The sequence below is a fragment of the Acipenser ruthenus genome, unplaced genomic scaffold (assembly GCF_902713425.1).
Source record: "Acipenser ruthenus unplaced genomic scaffold, fAciRut3.2 maternal haplotype, whole genome shotgun sequence".
In the NCBI taxonomy this organism is placed as follows: Eukaryota; Metazoa; Chordata; class Actinopteri; order Acipenseriformes; family Acipenseridae; genus Acipenser; species Acipenser ruthenus.
In genome coordinates this window covers 185,001-207,500 of record NW_026708779.1, presented here as the reverse complement: position 1 = coordinate 207,500, position 22,500 = coordinate 185,001, and the positions used below count along the sequence as shown (strand labels likewise).

Genomic DNA, 22,500 nt, shown 5'->3' with positions numbered 1-22,500 from the left:
TATTTAAACAGTTGTAGCAACCCGTGGGGACGTGTAATGCAGGGATGGTAATCAGACTCCTGTTCCACAGCAGTGTCACCCAGTCCAGGTTTTACTACCAGCTTGATCAGCCCCAAGTCTTTTGCCTTTTTTTTCAGTGAATAGAATTTAATTAATAGAGAATAAAAAACAAACCAAGCTCACAATTATAGCTATTCTAATAGTGCATACACACAAAGCGAGTAAATAGCGGACGAGCAAAAACACATAGTCGTCCCTCCCTGCCCTGGAATCAAAGAGTAGGGTTGATTGCCTAGGTAGAAAGTCCTTTTTTGTCCTGCGGTTGCCTTTAATTTATTTTTCCCCACCTGCTCTTCCGTTGTATATGATGTAGAATACGTGATTATAAAATCTAACACTGGTACGTACAGTACTTTTTCAGATAAACGTGTTATGATTTCGAATGTGCGCTTCTATCAGTAGTTAGCAAGTTAGGATCACAGCGAGTTAGATCTACAGTGACAGATTAGCAGTGCAATAGTGCAAGGATAGCGCATCAGCTGAGGATCCAGTGACGTGGTGCTGAGGTCAGGCGAGTCCAGCGCAGAGCAGGAGGGGCGGAGCAGGAGATCTACAAGCGCAGTCTAAACAGGGGGGTGTGGAGGAGGCGGGGAGAGGCGGTCCTGAAGTTCTCCGGTAGTTGTTTCCACCACAGAAGGGCTGGGGGAGAGAAGGAGCGGGAGGATGGAGAGTGGAGAGGAGGCAGGACCGGCCAGTATAGTGGAGGAGCGGAGAGAGCGAGAGGGAGTGTAGGGATCGTGTATTGGGATTATCAGTGTGAATGAGATCCTCTTATCTTTGGGACAGCTGGTCACTGCCCTGTAACACCTGTAAATCGCCTTGGAATAAAGACGCCTACCAAATAAATAAACAATAATAAAAATAATGCATCCCCCGAGACGCCGACTGTAATATTGTCACAAAAAATGGTAATCGCCCAACGTGGGGCTCGAACCCACGACCCTGAGATTAAGAGTCTCATGCTCTACCGACTGAGCTAGCCGGGCTATGGGAGTGAAATGGAGGTCATAATGTACAGGAGTGACGTCTGTAGCTGTTGTGCGTTCCGTTGCTGTAGTAGTATGAGTCATTCAGCAGACGCTTTTACCAAAGCGATTTACAGAGACTAAGGGGGTGAACTCTGCATCATCTGCTGCTGCTGCTGCTGAGTCACTTCCAATAGGACCTAACTGACACAAAAAGGATTGAGCACAAACACACAGATACACACACAGACACGCATAGAGACACACATTCACACAGATACACACACACTGATACACAGTCACGCTCCAACGTGATGCTCTCCGCGATGCTATTTCTGAGGTCACACTGCCATCTTGTGGTTGTATTCGGAACTCCAGCTCAGTATTTCTAAGAGAAAAGATGCGTCACCGTGTGCCGTGTGTGTGCGTGTGTGTAATGAAATATTATTACACTCCAATCGGGCGGTTACAATTTGTGAATACTGGACAGGAAAGGAAAGCGAGAGCTTACATCTGTATATAATAATAATAATAATAATAATAATAATAATAATAATAATAATAATAATATAAGAACTCTCGGCAGGGCGCATGTTTATTAGACATCCCATTGCTTCTGTAGTTTTGATTTGTTGTACAGATGAAATCAAATCACTGGAACTGAAAATGATAAAAACAGTCAAATTAGCGATTCTCTCATTTAATTGACGTCTTTAATGGGCCACACATGCAATTAATTTCAAACAGTCAGAGAAAAGGAACACGGAGCCACACGCGGTCAAACGCAGGAGACTTTTTAGAAGCTGTTTAAGACACCTGATTAAAGCACAAAGCAGGCTAAAATTTTCACACACAGGAGCGCCTGTTGTTTCTATATCACTGTTTACTGATCTGAGATTGAAATTCTCACACCCGGAGGTGTTTTCATGCAGGTGGGTATATAAAGGATATCGATGACACATCTGACGGTGTTCTGATATATTTGCACACGGCTGCTTGTATGAATAGATGTTTTGGTAAGGAATTTACAACAGACGCAATCCATTTGAATTGAAAAAAAACTTTATTGAATTTTAAACCACAGCAAACACCTATTGAGATCAGTAGACAGGTTATTATCTAACAATAGAATATCTTTATTGAAACAATGCGTTTGTGCGCTACAGTATAATAGCAAATGCTCGTAGCATTATCAAGGGCATTAGACAGTAGATCAGTTGTCTGCTAATTCAACAGCAGTGAATTTAAACCATTTTGTGTACATCAAAAATGGATGGTCTAATAATAATAATAATAATAATAATAATAATAACAATAATAATAATAATAATAATAATAATAATAATAATAATAATAATGTACACCCAACTTTGCATAATAAGGCTATAATTCTATCGAGGGTTTCTGGTGACATATTTAAACCACAAGAGCGCTAGCTCCCTGTCTTCTGTTTTGCTGAGTTCATATATCATCCCAACAAAAAATAATAATAATATTTCCCCCTAACCAACAGATTTATTTTCATATAGGTATAGATTCAAAATTGAAGTATGAATGTTTTAATATCATGGTGAGAATAAACAAGACAAGTTTTTTTTTCTCCAAACAATGATTTAGTTTTCCCTCCTTTGCAAAAGATTTAATTGCGTGAAATAATCGATTAAAAGCCCATAAAATGTTTAAAATACACACATAAAAAAGGACACCCACACGTTAACAGGTATGCATGACACTTAATTGAATAAAAGACAGTTGAAAGAGAGGCGTGTCTAAGCCTGTCATTAAAGCGTGTGGTGTTGCAGCTACAGAGTGAGGTCTGTATTAAGAGATGATGCAGAGAGTGCAGATTGCTGCTTGTCCGGATCACGCCCGTGTCCCGCGCTGTCGGTTCCGATGCTCTTTCTCAGTGGAAGTCTGCTGCTGTGTTTCATGCAGGCAGCCGCAGCGCACAGGGGAGGCGTTTCAAAACGCCAGTCTAGGATCAGCGCCCTAAAATATGAGACAGAGTTATCAACAGCAGTGATCCAGCGTCTATAATCAGCATTCGCGTTTGTCAGCAGTTGTATACCTTCTTTCACTCTTTCTTTCTGAGTTTAATTTATTTTTATTCTTTCTTTTTCTGTCTTTCTATCTTTCTGTCTTTCTTTCTTTCTGTCTGTCTTTCTTTCTTTCTTTCTTTCTTTCTTTCTAGTCGCTTTCAGCAGAACATCTCTCTCAGGTTTTCTCGAATCAGTGTATAACTCCTGCTTCAGCTCTGCATTGTGATTATCACAAGTATCACGTGTCCTTACAGTTATATCTTTCAGTGTAGCCGCATATGTCGCTGATTTCCCAGCAAGGTCTCCCCAGCTCTGAAATCCATTTCCTTCTCCAACAAAGCGATCAAAACAGTCATTGAAATCTGAATAAAGGAGCACAAGACACAAGTCAGTCCCTATGAACCCATAAACTCTCTGTATCTATACAGTCACAGCAATCAAAGCCTACTGGCACACCTTATACTCTGAAAACGAAAGCAGAAAAAATGGATTGTCTAATAAACCATAGTCAATAATAATAATAATAATAATAATAATAATAATAATAATAATAATAATAATAATAATAATAATGTACACCCAACTTTGCATAATACGGCTGTAATTCTATCAAGGGTTTCTGGTGACATATATAAACCACAAGAGCGCTAGCTCCCTGTCTTCTGTTTTGTTGAGCTCATGCCCTGCTAGTAGAGTTTGTTTTGAGCAGTCAGTCTTGTTATCAGCTTTATTAGAAGGACAAACTTATTATTAAACCACATCATCCTCCTACTCCTACTCCTCCTCCTACTATTATTAATAATAATAATAATAATAATAATAATAATAATAATTATTATTATTATTATTATTATTATTATTATTATTATTATTATTATTATTATTATTATTATAACTCACCATCTTTCGTCATCACTTTTAAGCCAATTCTTTTTTGTCGTGAAAGAGCTCTTAAGCCATCCCTATGAGATTCTAAATCCTGGTAGTAGAGCCGGGAAACGAAGATATTCAGCTTCACATTGGGGTGCTGCTCCAGAAATTCAATTATTTTTAATGCGCATTCATCGCAGGGGCTCCAGGAAATGTACCAGGTTATTTCATATTGATCAGCAGCTTTAATTGCAACTTTGTTTTCCTGCAAGCAGATCACATCTGCATGTTCCGTACTATTTTTGTACACCTTTGTCTCCGACCTGCTATTCACACTCAAAAATTGGCACAGCCACGTTTCTTTTGGGTATTTTGAGCTATCGAACTGTTCCGTGAAAACAAAAGCAGACATTTGATTCATTTTGATATGAGCTGAAAAAAAAAAGAAAGAAAGTTGACAAAAAGCCATCGCGGACAGTGAGAGAGAGCTTCTGAAAACCCGATTTCGTTCCTTCCAACTTGGTGAATTTAATCTTAACCCAATTATTAGTTATTTCTTAGCAGACGCCCTTATCCAGGGCGACTTACAATTGTTAAAAGATATCACATTATTTTTACATGCAATTACCCATTTATACAGTTGGGTTTTTACTGGAGCAATCTAGGTAAAGTACCTTGCTGAAGGGTACAGCAGCAGTGTCCTCTACCAGGTATTGAACCCACAACCCTCCAGTCAAGAGTCCAGAGCCCTAACCACTGCGCCACACTGCTGCCTGTGAAATTCTGTGGATTCTTTTGAAAAATCTGTGTCTATATTACTTGGGATTATAGTTTTCCATTTAAAATATATTTCAAAATCTTTAAATTCCATTTCTCAGTTGGCCACATCTTAACTTTTTTTTTTTTCAATAACGGAAATTAGTTTTGATTTTCATTTCTTATACTACTCAGCTCTTCATTTGCAGTTTGTCTTTGAGCTCATTATACTAATCCATTCAACTCTCAGTCACTCACCTGAGTCTGTGTGATGAATTGGTTTTGATGTCTGCGTCGGAAGAAGCTATCATATTCTCTGTCCACAGTGTATTTATATAGTGCTCAACACAATGGGATGCTGCGTACATCTCTTGAAAAACTAGATCACGAGCCCTTAACATTAAAATGCTGATGATAAATAGATCATTAATTCCTTTAATATTATTTATAGATCACCTGGTCTAAGAGAAATAGCTCTGTATTGTTAATAGGGGTGTGCTGATACTCGCATGCACGTAGGTATTTGTTCACAGGTATTACAAAGAAACTCTAGGAAACCAGGGAGTATTCATAATTCATGAGGCACAGATAACAAATAAATCAAAACAAGCCTATGTATAATTGTTTTGTTTTCAAAACAAGAATAGCTGTCCTTCCATCACCGTGAACTCCCAATGAAAATATGTTACAAATCCAGAAATTAGCACCGATTCATCACGTAAACATGCCCTTTCCACAATCCTACCCTAGACATATCGCCTATCCTGCTGTGACAACGTGTGTGTGTGTGTGTGTGTGTGTGTGTGTGTGTGTGTGTGTGTGTGTGTGTGTGTGTGTGTGTGTGTGTGTGTGTGTGTGTGTGTGTGTGTGTGTGTGTGTGTGTGTGTGTGTGTGTGTGTGTGGACATGGGGCAGCAGTGTGGAGTAGTGGTTAGGACTCTGGGTTGTGGGTTCAATCCCAGGTGGGGGACACTGCTGCTGTACCCTTGAGCAAGGTACTTTACCTAGATTGCTCCAGTAAAAATCCAACTGTATAAATGGGGAATTGTATGTAAAAATAATGTGATATCTTGTAACAATTGTAAGTCACCCTGGATAAGGGCGTCTGCTAAGAAATAAATAATGTGTGTGTGTATATATATATATATATATATATATATATATATATATATATATATATATATATATATATATATATATATACATATTATTATTATTTATTGGAGTAGTGGTTAAGGCGCTGGACTCTTGACCAGAGGGTCGTGGGACGCTCTTGTTGTACCCTTGAGCAATAGTAATTACCTTTATTCATGAGGCATAGGTATTAAATAAGCCAAAAACACACCTGTTTATTATTGTTTCATTTTCAAAAACAAGAAAAGCTGCTCTTCCCTCACGGTGAACTCACAAAGAAAATATGTTAGAAATCCAGAAAATACAACTGATTAGTAACGTAAATGTGCCCTTTATATATATATATATATAACATATGGAGCAGCAGTGTGGAGTAGCGGTTAGCGCTCCGGACTCTTGACCGAAGGGTCGTGGGTTCAATCCCAGGTGGGGGGACACTGCTGCTGTACCCTTGAGCAAGGTACTTTACCTAGATTACTCCAGTAAAATTCCAACTCTATAAATGGGTAATTGTATGTAAAAATAGTCACTGAACCTCCTTGTGCTCCGTCCTTCGGATGAGATGTCAGACAATCGAGCTCCTATTGGAAGTGACTCTGCAGCAGCAGCAGTTGTTGATGATGCAGAGTTCCCCCCCCCCCCCCCCAGTCTCTGGAACTCGCTTTGGACAAAAACAAGTTCTGAATCACTAAATAATAATACATACAGTATATAGTTATGAAAATGAATAAGGAAATCTATATATACAGTTATCCTTGTTCATAATATATATATATAGTTATATTTATATTAATATAAGTATTATATATTATTATGTGTTATATAATATATATAATATATACATAATAGATTTATAGTTATATAAATCTAGTTGTGCAAAGTTGTTAGAGACCTATCCTAACAGACTCACAGCTGTAATTGCTGCCAAAGGTGCTTCCAACAAGTAGTAACTCGGGGGGATGGAGACTTGTCCAAGTATGATCTTTCAGTTTTGTATTTAATATATATATATATATATATATATATATATATATATATATATATATATATATATATATATATAATTTTTATCAATAAAACTTTTTCCCCCTTTAACAGTGTGGATTATGGTGTGTAGATAAGTGGGAAAAAAATCCTCATTTAAATGCATGAAACTCTGACACAACAAACTGTAAAAACAGATCAAGGGGGCGAAGACTTTCTATAGGCACTGTATCTATAAATACATTTTCGTATTCTGATTCATTGTCATAACTGTGTGTGTGTGTGTGTGTGTGTGTGTGTGTGTGTGTGTGTGTGTGTGTGTGCCGATATACGGGTCTTCGCAATGCTGTTCATTTAATTGTGATACAGTATTTTCAAATGATGAACGGAGGTCGCTTTTCAGAGCAAGACCGCGTTCGCTAAGCGCAGCGCATTGCAGTGATCACGCGATTACGTGATTACTTTGGGACTTTCGTGACGTTTGTAAAGCAGGTGTAGTTTGCCTCGCTTGTCTGTGATTCGTCATCGTGTCTGTTGAGTTTCAATTTCTCGGGCTGCAGCTCAACCCGAAACAGAACCCTGATGCTGACTCGTGTTTCCATGACTCCCAATTAGAAATAACAACCACGACTCCCAATTATTTATTTATTTCTTAGCAGACGCCCTTATCCAGGGCGACTTACAATTGTTACAAGATATCACATTATTTTTTACATACAATTATCCATTTATACAGTTGAGTTTTTACTGGAGCAATTTAGGTAAAGTACCTTGCTCAAGGGTACAGCAGCAGTGTCCCCCACAGGGGATTGAACCCACAACCCTCCGGTTAGGAGTCCAGAGCCCTAACCACTACTCCACACTGATGCCCCAATTAGAAATAATTATTATTATTATTATTATTATTATTATTATTATTATTATTATTATTATTATTATTATTATTATTATTATTATTATAAATTAATGTATTTATTCGTCAGACTCCTTTATCCCAGGCGACTCACACAGGAGTCACAGGGCAGCACAGACAGGGTTACAATGCAAGCTTCATATTTAAACACAGTGCGGTTTACAGACAGTGCTGATAATAATAACACTGCTAGAATACAATATGAACCAGGAGGCAACAAGTTAGGATCACAGCGATTTAGATCTGCAGTGAGACATTAGCAGTGCAATAGTGCAAGGAGAGCGCATCAGCTGAGGATCCAGTGACGAGGTGCAGAGGTCAGGCGAGTCCAGTGCAGACCAGGAGGGGGCGATCCAGAGATCTACAAGCCTAAACAGGGGGGTGTTGAGGAGGCTGGGAGAGGCGGTCCTGAAGTTCTCCGGTAGCTGTTTCCACCATAGAGGGGCTGGGGAGGAGAAGGAGCGGGAGGATGGAGAGTGCAGAGGAGGCAGGACCGGCCAGTATAGAGGAGGAGCGGAGAGGGTGACAGGGGGTATAGGGACGTTTTTGCATAATTTCTTTCAAGAAATTTTATTTTAGTTTTTATAGGCGATCCTCTCCGGAACTTCGTTCAACAGATTGTAAGGTTGTAATTGACATACGCTAAAAGCATTGAACACACAGACACACATAGAGATACACACACATTCATACAGATACACACAGACACAGACACGCATAAAGATACACACACACACACACACACACACACACTGAGACACACATTCACCCAGATACACACACACACACACACAGATGTACACACACTGACACGCACACAGTCACGCTCCAACGTGATGCTCTCTGCGATGCTATTTCTGAGGTCACACTGCCATCTTGTGATTCTATTCGGAACACCAACACAGTAATTCTCAAGAGAAAAGATGCGTCACCGTGTGCCGTGTGTATATTTATTATTATTTGTTTATTTAGCAGACGCCTTTATCCAAGGTGACTTACAGAGACTAGGGTGTGTGAACTATGCATCAGCTGCAGAATCACTTACAACTACGTCTCACCCGAAAGACGGAGCACAAGGAGGTGAAGTGACTTGCTCAGGGTCACACAATGAGTCAGTGGTTGAACCGGGGACCTCCTGGTTACAAGCCCTTTTCTTTAACCACTGGACCACACAGCCTCCTAATGAAATATTATTACACTCCAACCGGGCGGTTACAATTTGTGAATACTGGCCAGGAAAGTAAAGAAAGAGCTTACATCTGTATATAATAATAATAATAATAATAATAATAATAATAATAATAATAATAATAATAATAATAATATAAGAACTCTCGGCAGTGCGCATGTTTATTAGACATCCCATTGCTTCTGTAGTTTTGATTTGTTGTACAGATGAAATCAAACCCTTGGAACTGAAAATGATCAAAACAGGCAAATTAGAGATTCTCTCATTTAATTGACGTCTTTAATGGGCCACACATACAATTAATTTCAAACAGTCAGAGAAAAGGAACACGGAGCCACACGCGATCAAACGCAGGACACTTTTTAGAAGTTGTTTAAGACGCCTGATTAAAGCACAAAGCGGTCTCACATTTTCACACACGGAGCGCCTGTTGTTTCTATATCACTGTTTACTGAGCGGAGATTGAAATTCTCACCCCCGGAGGTGTTTTCATGCAGGCGGGTATATAAAGGATATCAATGACACGTCTCGAGGTGTTCTGATACATTTGCAGATGACTGTACATACCGAGAAAGACACCAATCTAACTCTGGTGTTTAGTTTTTTTGTGTTTGATAATTTACTCGTTGAAGACAGTATGTCTTTTAAAAGGTGGACATGTACAATTTAACATTAACTGACTGTTGTTCGGTTAAGTATTAAAAAAATAGGATTAGGTGTTCTGATATATCTGCACACGGCTGTTTGTATGAATAGATGTTTTGGTAAGGAATTTACAACAGACACACAATCCTTTTGAGTTGAAACAAAAAACTTTATTGAATTATAAACCACAGCAAACACCTATTGAGATCAGTAGACAGGTTATTATCTAACAATATAATATATCTTTATTGAAACAGTGCGTTTGTGCGCTACAGTATCGTCTATAATAGCAAGGGCTCTTAGCATTATCAAGGGCATTAGACAGTAGATCAGTTGCCTGCTAATTCAACAGCAGTGATTTAAACCTTTTGTGTACATCAAAAATGGATGGTCTAATAATAATAATAATAATAATAATAATAATAATAATGTACACCCAACTTTGCATAATAAGGCTATAATTCTATCGAGGGTTTCTGGTGACATATTTAAACCACAAGAGCGCTAGCTCCCTGTCTTCTGTTTTGCTGAGTTCATATATCATCCCAACAAAAAATAATAATAATATTTCCCCCTAACCAACAGATTTATTTTCATACAGGTATTGATTCAAAATTGAAGTATGAATGTTTTAATATCATGGTGAGAATAAACAAGACAAGTTTTTTTTTCTCCAAACAATGATTTAGTTTTCCCTCCTTTGCAAAAGATTTAATTGCGTGAAATAATCGATTAAAAGCCCATAAAATGTTTAAAATACACACATAAAAACGGACACCCATACGTTGATAGATATGAATGACACTTAATTGAATAAAAGACAGTTGAAAGAGAGGCGTGTCTAAGCCTGTCATTAAAGCGTGTGGTGTCGCAGCTACAGAGTGAGGTCTGTAATAAGAGATGACGCAGAGTGCAGATTGCTGCTTGTCCGGATCACGCCCGTGTCCCGCGCTGTCGGTTCCGCTGCTCTTTCTCAGTGGAAGTCTGCGCTGCTGTGTTTCATGCAGGCAGCCGCAGCGCACAGGGGAGGCGTTTCAAAGACCAGCGCCCTAAAATATGAGACAGAGTTATCAACAGCAGTGATCCAGCGTCTATAATCAGCATTCGCGTTTGTCAGCAGTTATATACCTTCTTTCTTTCTTTCTTTCTTTCTTTCTTTCTTTCTTTCTTTCTTTCTTTCTTTCTTTCTTTCTTTCTTTCTTTCTTTCAGTTTATGTTTATTTCTTTCTGAGAGTTTAATTTATTTATTTATTTTTTCTTTCTTTCTTTCTTTCTTTCTTTCTTTCTTTCTTTCTTTCTTTCTTTCTTTCTTTCTTTCTTTGTTTAATTTATTTTTATTCTTTCATTCTGTCTATCTAGTCGATTTTCAGTGTATAACTCCTGCTTCAGCTCTGCATTGTGATTATCACAAGTATCACGTGTCCTTACAGTTATCTCTTTCAGTATAGCCGCATATCTCGCTGAGTTCCCATCAAGGTCTGCCCAGCTCTGAATTCCATTTCCTTCTCCAACAAAGTGATCAAAACAGTGCTGGAAATCTGAATAGAGGAGCACAAGACACAAGTCAGTCCCTATGAACCCATAAACTCTCTGTATCTATTCAGTCACAGCAATCAAAGCCTACTGGCACACCTTATACTCTGAAAACGAAAGCAGAAAAAATGGATTGCCTAATAAACCATAGTCAATACTACTACTACTACTACTACTACTACTACTACTACTACTACTACTACTAATAATAATAATAATAATAATAATAATAATAATAATAATAATGTACACCCAACTTTGCATAATACGGCTGTAATTCTATCAAGGGTTTCTGGTGACATATATAAACCACAAGAGCGCTAGCTCCCTGTCTTCTGTTTTGTTGAGCTCATGCCCTGCTGGTAGAGTTTGTTTTGAGCGGTCAGTCTTGTTATCAACTTTATTAGAAGGACAAACTTATTATTAAACCACATCATCCTCCTACTCCTACTCCTCCTCCTACTATTAATAATAATAATAATAATAATAATAATAATAATAATAATAATAATAATAATAATAATTATTATTATTATTATTATTATTATAACTCACCATCTTTCGTCATCACTTTTAAGCCAATTCTTTTTTGTCGTGAAAGAGCTCTTAAGCCATCCCTATGAGATTCTAAATCCTGGTAGTAGAGCCGGGAAACGAAGATATTCAGCTTCACATTGGGGTGCTGCTCCAGAAATTCAATTATTTTTAATGCGCATTCATCGCAGGGGCTCCAGGAAATGTACCAGGTTATTTCATATTGATCAGCAGCTTTAATTGCAACTTTGTTTTCCTGCAAGCAGATCACATCTGCATGTTCCGTACTATTTTTGTACACCTTTGTCTCCGACCTGCTATTCACACTCAAAAATTGGCACAGCCACGTTTCTTTTGGGTATTTTGAGCTATCGAACTGTTCCGTGAAAACAAAAGCAGACATTTGATTCATTTTGATATGAGCTGAAAAAAAAAAGAAAGAAAGTTGACAAAAAGCCATCGCGGACAGTGAGAGAGAGCTTCTGAAAACCCGATTTCGTTCCTTCCAACTTGGTGAATTTAATCTTAACCTTAATCTGCACCTTTAAATTCTCAGCCCCATCGTGCTCCTTCAGAATCTGGCACAGCCACGTTTCCTTTAGGCCTGTGGCGTATCGCAGGTTTTTAAACTGTTTAGTGAAATCACAACTGGAGATTTTTTTCATTTTGATAAAAAGGACTGGGGGAAAAAAAAGTTGACAAAAAACAGTAGTGTCTAGTAACATCAAAACTGGATTCCTGTGAAATATCTGTGTCTATATAATATGTCTATATTACTCTGGATTGGTGCTCTGGACTCTTGCCCAGAGGGGTGTGGGTTCAATCCCAGGTGGGGGAGACTGCTGCTGTACCCTTGAGCAAGGTACTTTACCTAGATTGCTCCAGTAAAAACCCAACTGTATAAATGGGTTATTGTATGTAAAAATAATGTAATTGTATGTAAAAATAATGTGATATCTTGTAAGCCACCCTGGATAAGGGCGTCGGCTAAGAAATTAATGATTTAAATTCTATTCTCAATTGACCACATCATACTTTTTTTTTTCCAATACCAGAAATTAGTTTTGATATCAATTTCTTAAAACAGATCACTTATCTCATCCTTTGCAGTTTGTCTTTGAGCTCACTATACTAATTAATTCAACTCTCAGTCACTCACCTGGGTTATGAATTGATCCTGCTGTCTGCATCAGAAGAGGACCAGAGTTTTTTTGATAACATATTCTCTGTCCATAGTGTATTTATATAGTACTCAACACAATGTACATATTATCTCATATCTCATGCAAAGACCACAAACCCTTTATCATTACAATAACAAAAAAAATGTACAGAGGCTGATGTTATTAATAGAGCGTTAGTTCCTTTAATATTATCCATAGATCAGCTGGTCTAAACAATAGCTGTGTGTTCTTAATAGGAGTGTACCGATACTCGTATTTACATACTAATTATCTTTAAAGAGTGACCGAAAAATATTACATTACACGTGCCCAATGAAAGGGCTTTGAAACTATATAGGTCTATTAGTCCCATGCCATTAATGACATATTTACAGAGAACGGTAAATATGTTTAGAAATAGCGTTTATTGTATTCTGATGATCCGTTTTTATTTCTGTTTAAATCAAATATGAATTCATATTGATTCTTTGTGTCGTTTCATTCCAGTTAGACTTTGTATTTTATTGTTTGGTTTTTAAAGCTTGTGATGAATTATTTTTTAGTTGGTCCAATAAAATGGATCACCTGTCCTTCTCTTTGCCTGTGAAGGTATTGTAAACAGGAGAGGTAAGGTTCTCCATTCGCCAGGTTTGAAAAGCCATCGTCCAGACCGGTTATTTACATTCAGATCATTTTACACACATCTGAAGAATCGCTCAGCCCTTTGACACGCCATTAATACACACGCAGACACACACACACACACACACACACACACACACACACACACACACACACACACACACACACACACACAATGACACACACACACACACACACACAGACACCTAAACACTCTGACACACACACACAGACAGACACACACACACACACACACACACACATAAACACTCTGACACACACACACACACACACAGATATATATATAGATCTATCTATCTATCTATCTATCTATCTATCTATCTATCTATCTATCTATCTCTCTCTCTCTCTCTCTCTCTGTATGTGTATATCTATCTATCTATCTATCTATCTATCTATCTATCTATCTATCTATCTATCTATTCATTTATTTATTTATTTATTTATTTATTTATTTATTTATAATTGCTGATTTCAGCAGAGAACAGAATTTGCCGATCAAAATGTGATGCGTTCTGACTGAGGTTTTGGTAAGGTATTTAATATTTAATTTATTTTTTCGTATTTATTGGTTCATGTTGTCGATACTTACTGTAAAGTGTGTATGAACTTTGGTTTTTTTGGTGATACCTGTTTGATAGAGTTGTTTGAAATATGTATATAAATATATATATAAGACATATATATATATATATATATATATATATATATATATATATATATATATATATATATATATATATATATATATATATATATAAACATTTTAAAAAATGAAAATTATATTTACAAAACTAAGCGCCGGTAGCGGCTTTTAGTTTTATAGTCTAGGGACGCAAAATTGGTGATATAAGTAAAGCAAGAGTTTACATTTCTATATAATAATAATAATAATAATAATAATAATAATAATAATAATAATGTATTGGAAATATATATGATGATGTAAAAACTGTTCACATTTATTCGAACACCCCATTGCTTCTGTAGTTTTGATTTGTTGTGCAAATGAAATCAAACCACTGGAACTGAAAATGGTCAAAACAGGCAAATGAGCGATTCTCTCATTTAATGGATGACTTTAATAGGCCACACGTGCAATTAATTTCGAACAGCGAGAGAAAAGGAACACGGAGCCACACGCGGTCAAACGCAGGAGACTTTTTAGAAGTTGTTTAAGACGCCTGATTAAAGCACAAAGCGGTCTAACATTTTCACACACGGAGCGCCTGTTGTTTCTATATCGCTGATTACTGAGCGGAGATTGAAATTCTCACACCCGGAGGTGTTTTCATTCAGACGGGTACATAAAGGATATCGATGACACATCTGGAGGTGTGCTGACACATTTGCACACGGCTGCTTCTATGAGTTTGATGGTATCATATTCTCTGTCCATAGTGTATTTATATAGTACTCAACAAAATGTACATATTATCTGATATCTCATGCAAATAACACGATCCCTTATCATTCCAATAACAATGAAAGTGTAGAAGCTGATGTTATTAACAGAGTGTTCGTTCCTTTAATATTATCCATAGATCAGCTAGTCTAAACAATAGCTGTGTGTTCTTAATAGCAGCGTACCGATACTCGTATTTACATACTAATTATCTTTAAAGAGTGGCCGAAAAATATTACATTACACGTGCCCAATGAAAGAGCTCTGAAACAGAGTTTAAAGGTCTGAGTGTAAAAAGATGTCAGGATGCTAACAATGAAAATAAAAATACAGGCAACGTTATTTAAACAGTTGTAGCAACCCGTGGGGGACGTGTAATGCATTGATGGTAATCAGACTCCTGTTCCACAGCAGTGTCACCCAGTCCAGGTTTTACTACCAGCTTGATCAGCCCCAAGTCTTTTGCCTTTTTTTTTCAGTGAATAGAATTTAATTAATAGAGAATAAAAAACAAACCAAGCTCACAATTATAGCTATTCTAATAGTGCATACACACAAAGCGAATAAAAATCGGACGGGCAAAAACACATAGTCGTCCCTCCCTGCCCTGGAATCAAAGAGTAGGGTTGATTGCCTAGGTAGAAAGTCCTTTTTTGTCCTGCGGTTGCCTTTAATTTATTTTTCCCCACCTGCTCCTCCGTTGTATATGATGTAGAATACGTGATTATAAAATCTAACACTGGTACGTACAGTACTTTTTCAGATAAACGTGTTATGATTTCGAATGTGCGCTTCTATCAGTGGTTAGCAAGTTAGGATCACAGCGAGTTAGATCTACAGTGACAGATTAGCAGTGCAATAGTGCAAGGATAGCGCATCAGCTGAGGATCCAGTGACGTGGTGCTGTGGTCAGGCGAGTCCAGCGCAGAGCAGGAGGGGCGGAGCAGGAGATCTACAAGCGCAGTCTAAACAGGGGGGTGTGGAGGAGGCGGGGAGAGGCGGTCCTGAAGTTCTCCGGTAGCTGTTTCCACCACAGAAGGGCTGGGGAAGAGAAGGAGCGGGAGGATGGAGAGTGGAGAGGAGGCAGGACCGGCCAGTATAGTGGAGGAACGGAGAGGGCGAGAGGGAGTGTAGGGATCGTGTATTGGGATTATCAGTGTGAATGAGATCCTCTTATCTTTGGGACAGCTGGTCACTGCCCTGTAACACCTGTAAATCGCCTTGGAATAAAGACGCCTACCAAATAAATAAACAATAATAACAATAATGCATCCCCCGAGACGCCGACTGTAATATTGTCACAAAAATAGGTAATCGCCCAACGTGGGGCTCGAACTCACGACCCTGAGATTAAAAGTCTCATGCTCTACCGACTGAGCTAGCCGGGCTGTGGAAGTGGAACGGAGGTCATAATGTACAGGAGTGACGTCTGTAGCTGTTGTGCGTTCCGTTGCTGTAGTAGTAAGTCATTCAGCAGACGCTTTTACCAAAGCGATTTACAGAGACTAGGGGGGTGAACTCTGCATCATCAACAACTGCTGCTGCTGCTGCAGAGTCACTTCCAATAGGACCTAACTGACACAAAAAGGATTGAGCACAAACACACAGATACACACACAGACACGCATAGAGATACACACACACACACACACACGGAGACACACATTCACACAGATACACACACACTGACACACAGTCACGCTCCAACGTGATGCTCTCCGCGATTCTTTTTCTGAGGTCACACTGCCATCTTCTGGTTGTATTCGGAACTCCAACTCAGTATTTCTAAGAGAAAAGATTATTATTATTATTATTTATTTCTTAGCAGATTATTTCTTAGAAAAGATGCGTCACCGTGTGCCGTGTGTGTGCGTGTGTGTAATGAAATATTATTACACCCCAATCGGGCGGTTACAATTTGTGAATACTGGACAGGAAAGGAAAGCGAGAGCTTACATCTGTATATAATAATAATAATAATAATAATAATAATAATAATAATAATAATAATAATAATAATAATAATAATATAGTGATATAAGAACTCTCGGCAGTGCGCATGTTTATTAGACATCACATTGCTTCTGTAGTTTTGATTTGTTGTACAGATGAAACCAAACCACTGCAATTCATTTCAAAGAGTCAGAGGAAAAGAACACGGCGCCACACGCGGTCAAATGCAGGAGGCTTTTTTTAGAAGCTGTTTAAGACGCCTGATTAAAGCACAAAGCAGTCTCACATTTTCACACACGAGCACCTGTTGTTTCTATATCACTGTTTACTGAGCGGAGATTGAAATTCTCACACCCGGAGGTGTTTTCATGCAGGTAGGGTATATAAAGGATATCGATGACACGTCTGGAGGTGTTCTGATACATTTGCAGATGACTGTACATACCGAGAAAGACACCAATCTAACTCTGGTGTTTAGTTTTTTTGTGTTTTATAATTCACTCGTTGAAGATAGTATGTCTTTTAAAAGGTGGACATGTACAATTTAACATTAACCGACTGTTGTTCGGTTAAGTATTAAAAAAAATAGGATTAGGTGTTCTGATATATTTGCACACGGCTGTTTGTATGAATAGATGTTTTGGTAAGGAATTTACAACAGACACGCAATCCATTTGAATTGAAAAAAAAACTTTATTGAATTTTAAACCACAGCAAACACCTATTGAGATCAGTAGACAGGTTATTATCTAACAATAGAATATCTTTATTGAAACAATGCGTTTGTGCGCTACAGTATCGTCTATAATAGCAAGGGCTCATAGCATTATCAAGGGCATTAGACAGGAGATCAGTTGTCTGCTAATTCAACAGCAGTGATTTAAACCATTTTGTGTACATCAAAAATGGATGGTCTAATAATAATAATAATAATAATAATAATAATAATAATAATAATAATAATAATGTACACCCAACTTTGCATAATAAGGCTATAATTCTATCGAGGGTTTCTGGTGACATATTTAAACCACAAGAGCGCTAGCTCCCTGTCTTCTGTTTTGCTAAGTTCATATATCATCCCAACAAAAAATAATAATAATATTTCCCCCTAACCAACAGATTTATTTTCATGCAGGTATAGATTCAAAATTGAAGTTTGAATGTTTTAATATCATGGTGAGAATAAACAAGACAAGTTTTTTTTTTCTCCAAACAATGATTTAGTTTTCCATCATTTGCAAAAGATTTAATTGCGTGAAATAATCGATCAAAACCCCATAAAATGTTTAAAATACACACATAAAAAAGGACACCCACACGTTAACAGGTATGAATGACACTTAATTGAATAAAAGACAGTTGAAAGAAGGCGTGTCTAAGCCTGTCATTAAAGCGTGTGGTGTTGCAGCTACAGAGTGAGGTCTATAATAAGAGATGATGCAGAGAGTGCAGATTGCTGCTTGTCCGGATCACGCCCGTGTCCCGCGCTGTCGGTTCCGCTGCTCTTTCTCAGTGGAAGTCTGCTGCTGTGTTTCATGCAGGCAGCCGCAGCGCACAGGGGAGGCGTTTCAAAACGCCAGTCTGGGATCAGCGCCCTAAAATATGAAACAGAGTTATCAACAGCAGTGATCCAGCCTCTATAATCAGCATTCGCGTTTGCCAGCAGTTATATACCTTATTTCACTCTTTCTTTCTTTCTTTCTTTCTTTCTTTCTTTCTTTCTTTCTTTCTTTCTGAGTTTAATTTATTTTTATTCTTTCATTCTGTCTATCTAGTCGATTTTCAGTGTATAACTCCTGCTTCAGCTCTGCATTGTGATTATCACAAGTATCACGTGTCCTTACAGTTATCTCTTTCAGTATAGCCGCATATCTCGCTGAGTTCCCAGCAAGGTCTGCCCAGCTCTGAATTCCATTTCCTTCTCCAACAAAGTGATCAAAACAGTGCTGGAAATCTGAATAGAGGAGCACAAGACACAAGTCAGTCCCTATGAACCCATAAACACCTCTGTATCTATACAGTCACAGCAATCAAAGCCTACTGGCACACCTTATACTCTGAAAACGAAAGCAGAAAAAATGGATTGCCTAATAAACCATAGTCAATACTACTATTACTACTACTACTACTACTACTACTACTACTACTAATAATAATAATAATAATAATAATGTACACCCAACTTTGCATAATACGGCTGTAATTCTATCAAGGGTTTCTGGTGACATATATAAACCACAAGAGCGCTAGCTCCCTGTCTTCTGTTTTGTTGAGCTCATGCCCTGCTAGTAGAGTTTGTTTTGAGCAGTCAGTCTTGTTATCAACTTTATTAGAAGGACAAACTTATTATTAAACCACATCATCCTCCTACTCCTACTCCTCCTCCTACTATTAATAATAATAATAATAATAATAATAATAATAATAATAATAATAATAATAATAATAATAATAATAATAATAATAATTATTATTATTATTATTATTATTATAACTCACCATCTTTCGTCATCACTTTTAAGCCAATTCTTTTTTGTCGTGAAAGAGCTCTTAAGCCATCCCTATGAGATTCTAAATCCTGGTAGTAGAGCCGGGAAACGAAGATATTCAGCTTCACATTGGGGTGCTGCTCCAGAAATTCAATTATTTTTAATGCGCATTCATCGCAGGGGCTCCAGGAAATGTACCAGGTTATTTCATATTGATCAGCAGCTTTAATTGCAACTTTGTTTTCCTGCAAGCAGATCACATCTGCATGTTCCGTACTATTTTTGTACACCTTTGTCTCCGACCTGCTATTCACACTCAAAAATTGGCACAGCCACGTTTCTTTTGGGTATTTTGAGCTATCGAACTGTTCCGTGAAAACAAAAGCAGACATTTGATTCATTTTGATATGAGCTGAAAAAAAAAGAAAGAAAGTTGACAAAAAGCCATCGCGGACAGTGAGAGAGAGCTTCTGAAAACCCGATTTCGTTCCTTCCAACTTGGTGAATTTAATCTTAACCCAATTATTAGTTATTTCTTAGCAGACGCCCTTATCCAGGGCGACTTACAATTGTTATAAGATATCACATTATTTTTACATGCAATTACCCATTTATACAGTTGGGTTTTTACTGGAGCAATCTAGGTAAAGTACCTTGCTGAAGGGTACAGCAGCAGTGTCCCCTACCAGGTATTGAACCTACAACCTTCCAGTCAAGAGTCCAGAGCCCTAACCACTGCGCCACACTGCTGCCTGTGAAATTCTGTGGATTCCTTTGAAAAATCTGTGTCTATATTACTTGGGATTATAGTTTTCCATTTAAAATATATTTCAAAATCTTTAAATTCCATTTCTCAGTTGGCCACATCTTAACTTTTTTTTTTCAATAACAGAAATTAGTTTTGATTTTCATTTCTTATACTACTCAGCTCTTCATTTGCAGTTTGTCTTTGAGCTCATTATACTAATCCATTCAACTCTCAGTCACTCACCTGAGTCTGTGTGATGAATTGGTTTTGATGTCTGCGTCGGAAGAAGCTATCATATTCTCTGTCCACAGTGTATTTATATAGTACTCAACACAATGGGATGCTGCGTACATCTCTTGAAAAACTAGATCACGAGCCCCTAACATTAAAATGCTGATGATAAATAGATCAATAATTCCTTTAATATTATTCATAGATCACCTGGTCTAAGAGAAATAGCTCTGTATTGTTAATAGGGGTGTGCTGATACTCGCATGCACGTAGGTATTTGTTCACAGGTATTACCAGGGAGTATTCATAATTCATGAGGCACGGGTAACAAATAAACCAAAACAAGCCTATGTATAATTGTTTTGTTTTCAAAACAAGAATAGCTGTCCTTCCCTCACCGTGAACTCCCAATGAAAATATGTTACAAATCCAGAAATTAGCACCGATTCATCACGTAAACATGCCCTTTCCTCAATCCTACCCTAGACATATCGCCTATCCTGCTGTGACAACGTGTGTGTGTGTGTGTGTGTGTGTGTGTGTGTGTGTGTGTGTGTGTGTGTGTGTGTGTGTGTGTGTGTGTGTGTGTGTGTGTGTGTGTGTGTGTGTGTGTGTGTGTGTGTGTGTGTGTGTCTGTGTCTCTGTCTGTGGACATGGGGCAGCAGTGTGGAGTAGTGGTTAGGACTCTGGGTTGTGGGTTCAATCCCAGGTGGGGGACACTGCTGCTGTACCCTTGAGCAAGGTACTTTACCTAGATTGCTCCAGTAAAAATCCAACTGTATAAATGGGGAATTGTATGTAAAAATAATGTGATATCTTGTAACAATTGTAAGTCACCCTGGATAAGGGCGTCTGCTAAGAAATAAATAATGTGTGTGTATATATATATACATATTATTATTATTTATTGGAGTAGTGGTTAAGGCGCTGGACTCTTGACCAGAGGGTCGTGGGACGCTCTTGCTGTACCCTTGAGCAATAGTAATTACCTTTATTCATGAGACATAGGTATTAAGTAAGCCAAAAACACACCTGTTTATTATTGTTTCATTTTCAAAAACAAGAAAAACTGGCCTTCCCTCACGGTGAACTCACAAAGAAAATATGTTAGAAATCCAGAAAATACAACTGATTAGTAACGTAAATGTGCCCTTTATATATATATAACATGTGGAGCAGCAGTGTGGAGTAGCGGTTAGCGCTCCGGACTCTTGACCGAAGGGTCGTGGGTTCTATCCCAGGTGGTGGGACACTGCTGCTGTACTTTACCTAGATTACTCCAGTAAAATTCCAACTGTATAAATGGGTAATTGTATGTAAAAATAGTCACTGAACCTCCTTGTGCTCCGTCCTTCGGATGAGACGTCAAACAATCGAGCTCCTATTGGAAGTGACTCTGCAGCAGCAGCAGCAGCAGCAGTTGTTGATGATGCAGAGTTCCCCCCCCCCCCCCCCCCCCCCCCAGTCTCTGGAACTCGCTTTGGACAAAAACAAGTTCTGAATCACTAAATAATAATACATACAGTATATAGTTATGAAAATGAATAAGGAAATCTATATATACAGTTATCCTTGTTCATGTTCATAATATATATATATAGTTATATATATTTATATTAATATAAGTATTATATATTATTATGTGTTATATAATATATATAATATATACATAATAGATTTATAGTTATATAAATCTAGTTGTGCAAAGTTGTTAGAGACCTATCCTAACAGACTCACAGCTGTAATTGCTGCCAAAGGTGCTTCCAACAAGTAGTAACTCGGGGGGATGGAGACTTGTCCAAGTATGATCTTTCAGTTTTGTATTTAATATATATATATATATATATATATATATATATATATATATATATATATATATATATAATTTTTATCAATAAAACTTTTTCCCCCTTTAACAGTGTGGATTATGGTGTGTAGATAAGTGGGAAAAAAATCCTCATTTAAATGCATGAAACTCTGACACAACAAACTGTAAAAAAAGTTCAAGGGGGTGAAGACTTTCTATAGGCACTGTATCTATAAATACATGTTCTTATCCTGATTCATTGTCATAACTGTGTGTGTGTGTGTGTGTGTGTGTGTGTGTGTGTGTGTGTGTGTGTGCCGATATACGGGTCTTCGCAGTGCTGTTCATTTAATTGTGATACAGTATTTTCAAATGATGAACGGAGGTCGCTTTTCAGAGCAAGACCGCGTTCGCTAA

At 37.8% G+C, this 22,500-nt stretch overlaps 2 protein-coding genes and 2 non-coding genes across 5 annotated transcripts in view; all 4 read right to left on the bottom strand.

The window, feature by feature from the left end:
* Window positions 1-973: 973 nt before the first annotated feature.
* trnak-cuu (transfer RNA lysine (anticodon CUU)) lies at window positions 974-1,046 on the bottom strand. The gene has a single exon. It is a non-coding gene; the product is annotated as a tRNA-Lys (tRNA).
* Window positions 1,047-2,075: 1,029 nt separating this feature from the next.
* Window positions 2,076-12,819, bottom strand: LOC131735984 (DNA dC->dU-editing enzyme APOBEC-3F-like). The gene is made up of 4 exons (XM_059021753.1): window positions 12,781-12,819; window positions 11,643-12,044; window positions 10,983-11,092; window positions 2,076-3,014 (listed from the first exon to the last, which is right to left on the bottom strand). Exons 1-4 carry the CDS (start codon window positions 12,809-12,811, stop codon window positions 2,988-2,990), a joined length of 570 nt encoding a protein of 189 aa, XP_058877736.1. The 5' UTR covers window positions 12,812-12,819; the 3' UTR covers window positions 2,076-2,987.
* Window positions 12,820-16,167: 3,348 nt separating this feature from the next.
* Window positions 16,168-16,240, bottom strand: trnak-cuu (transfer RNA lysine (anticodon CUU)). The gene has a single exon. It is a non-coding gene; the product is annotated as a tRNA-Lys (tRNA).
* A 1,244-nt stretch (window positions 16,241-17,484) lies between these two features.
* LOC117409991 (DNA dC->dU-editing enzyme APOBEC-3C-like) overlaps window positions 17,485-22,500 on the bottom strand; it is a 14,803-nt gene continuing 9,787 nt past the window's right edge. The window contains exons 1-4 of one of the 2 annotated variants that reach the window (XR_009327843.1): window positions 20,289-20,508; window positions 19,308-19,709; window positions 18,653-18,762; window positions 17,485-18,403 (exon numbers count right to left, since the gene is read on the bottom strand). Coding sequence is in view for 1 of the 2 variants with exons in the window: in XM_059021755.1 (XP_058877738.1) it covers window positions 18,377-18,403 (27 nt within the window). In the remaining variant the exon portion in view is untranslated. Of the gene's footprint in view, window positions 18,404-18,652; window positions 18,763-19,307; window positions 19,710-20,288; window positions 20,509-22,500 lie in introns of those variants that run through there. The other variant, XM_059021755.1, reaches the window with a different exon arrangement.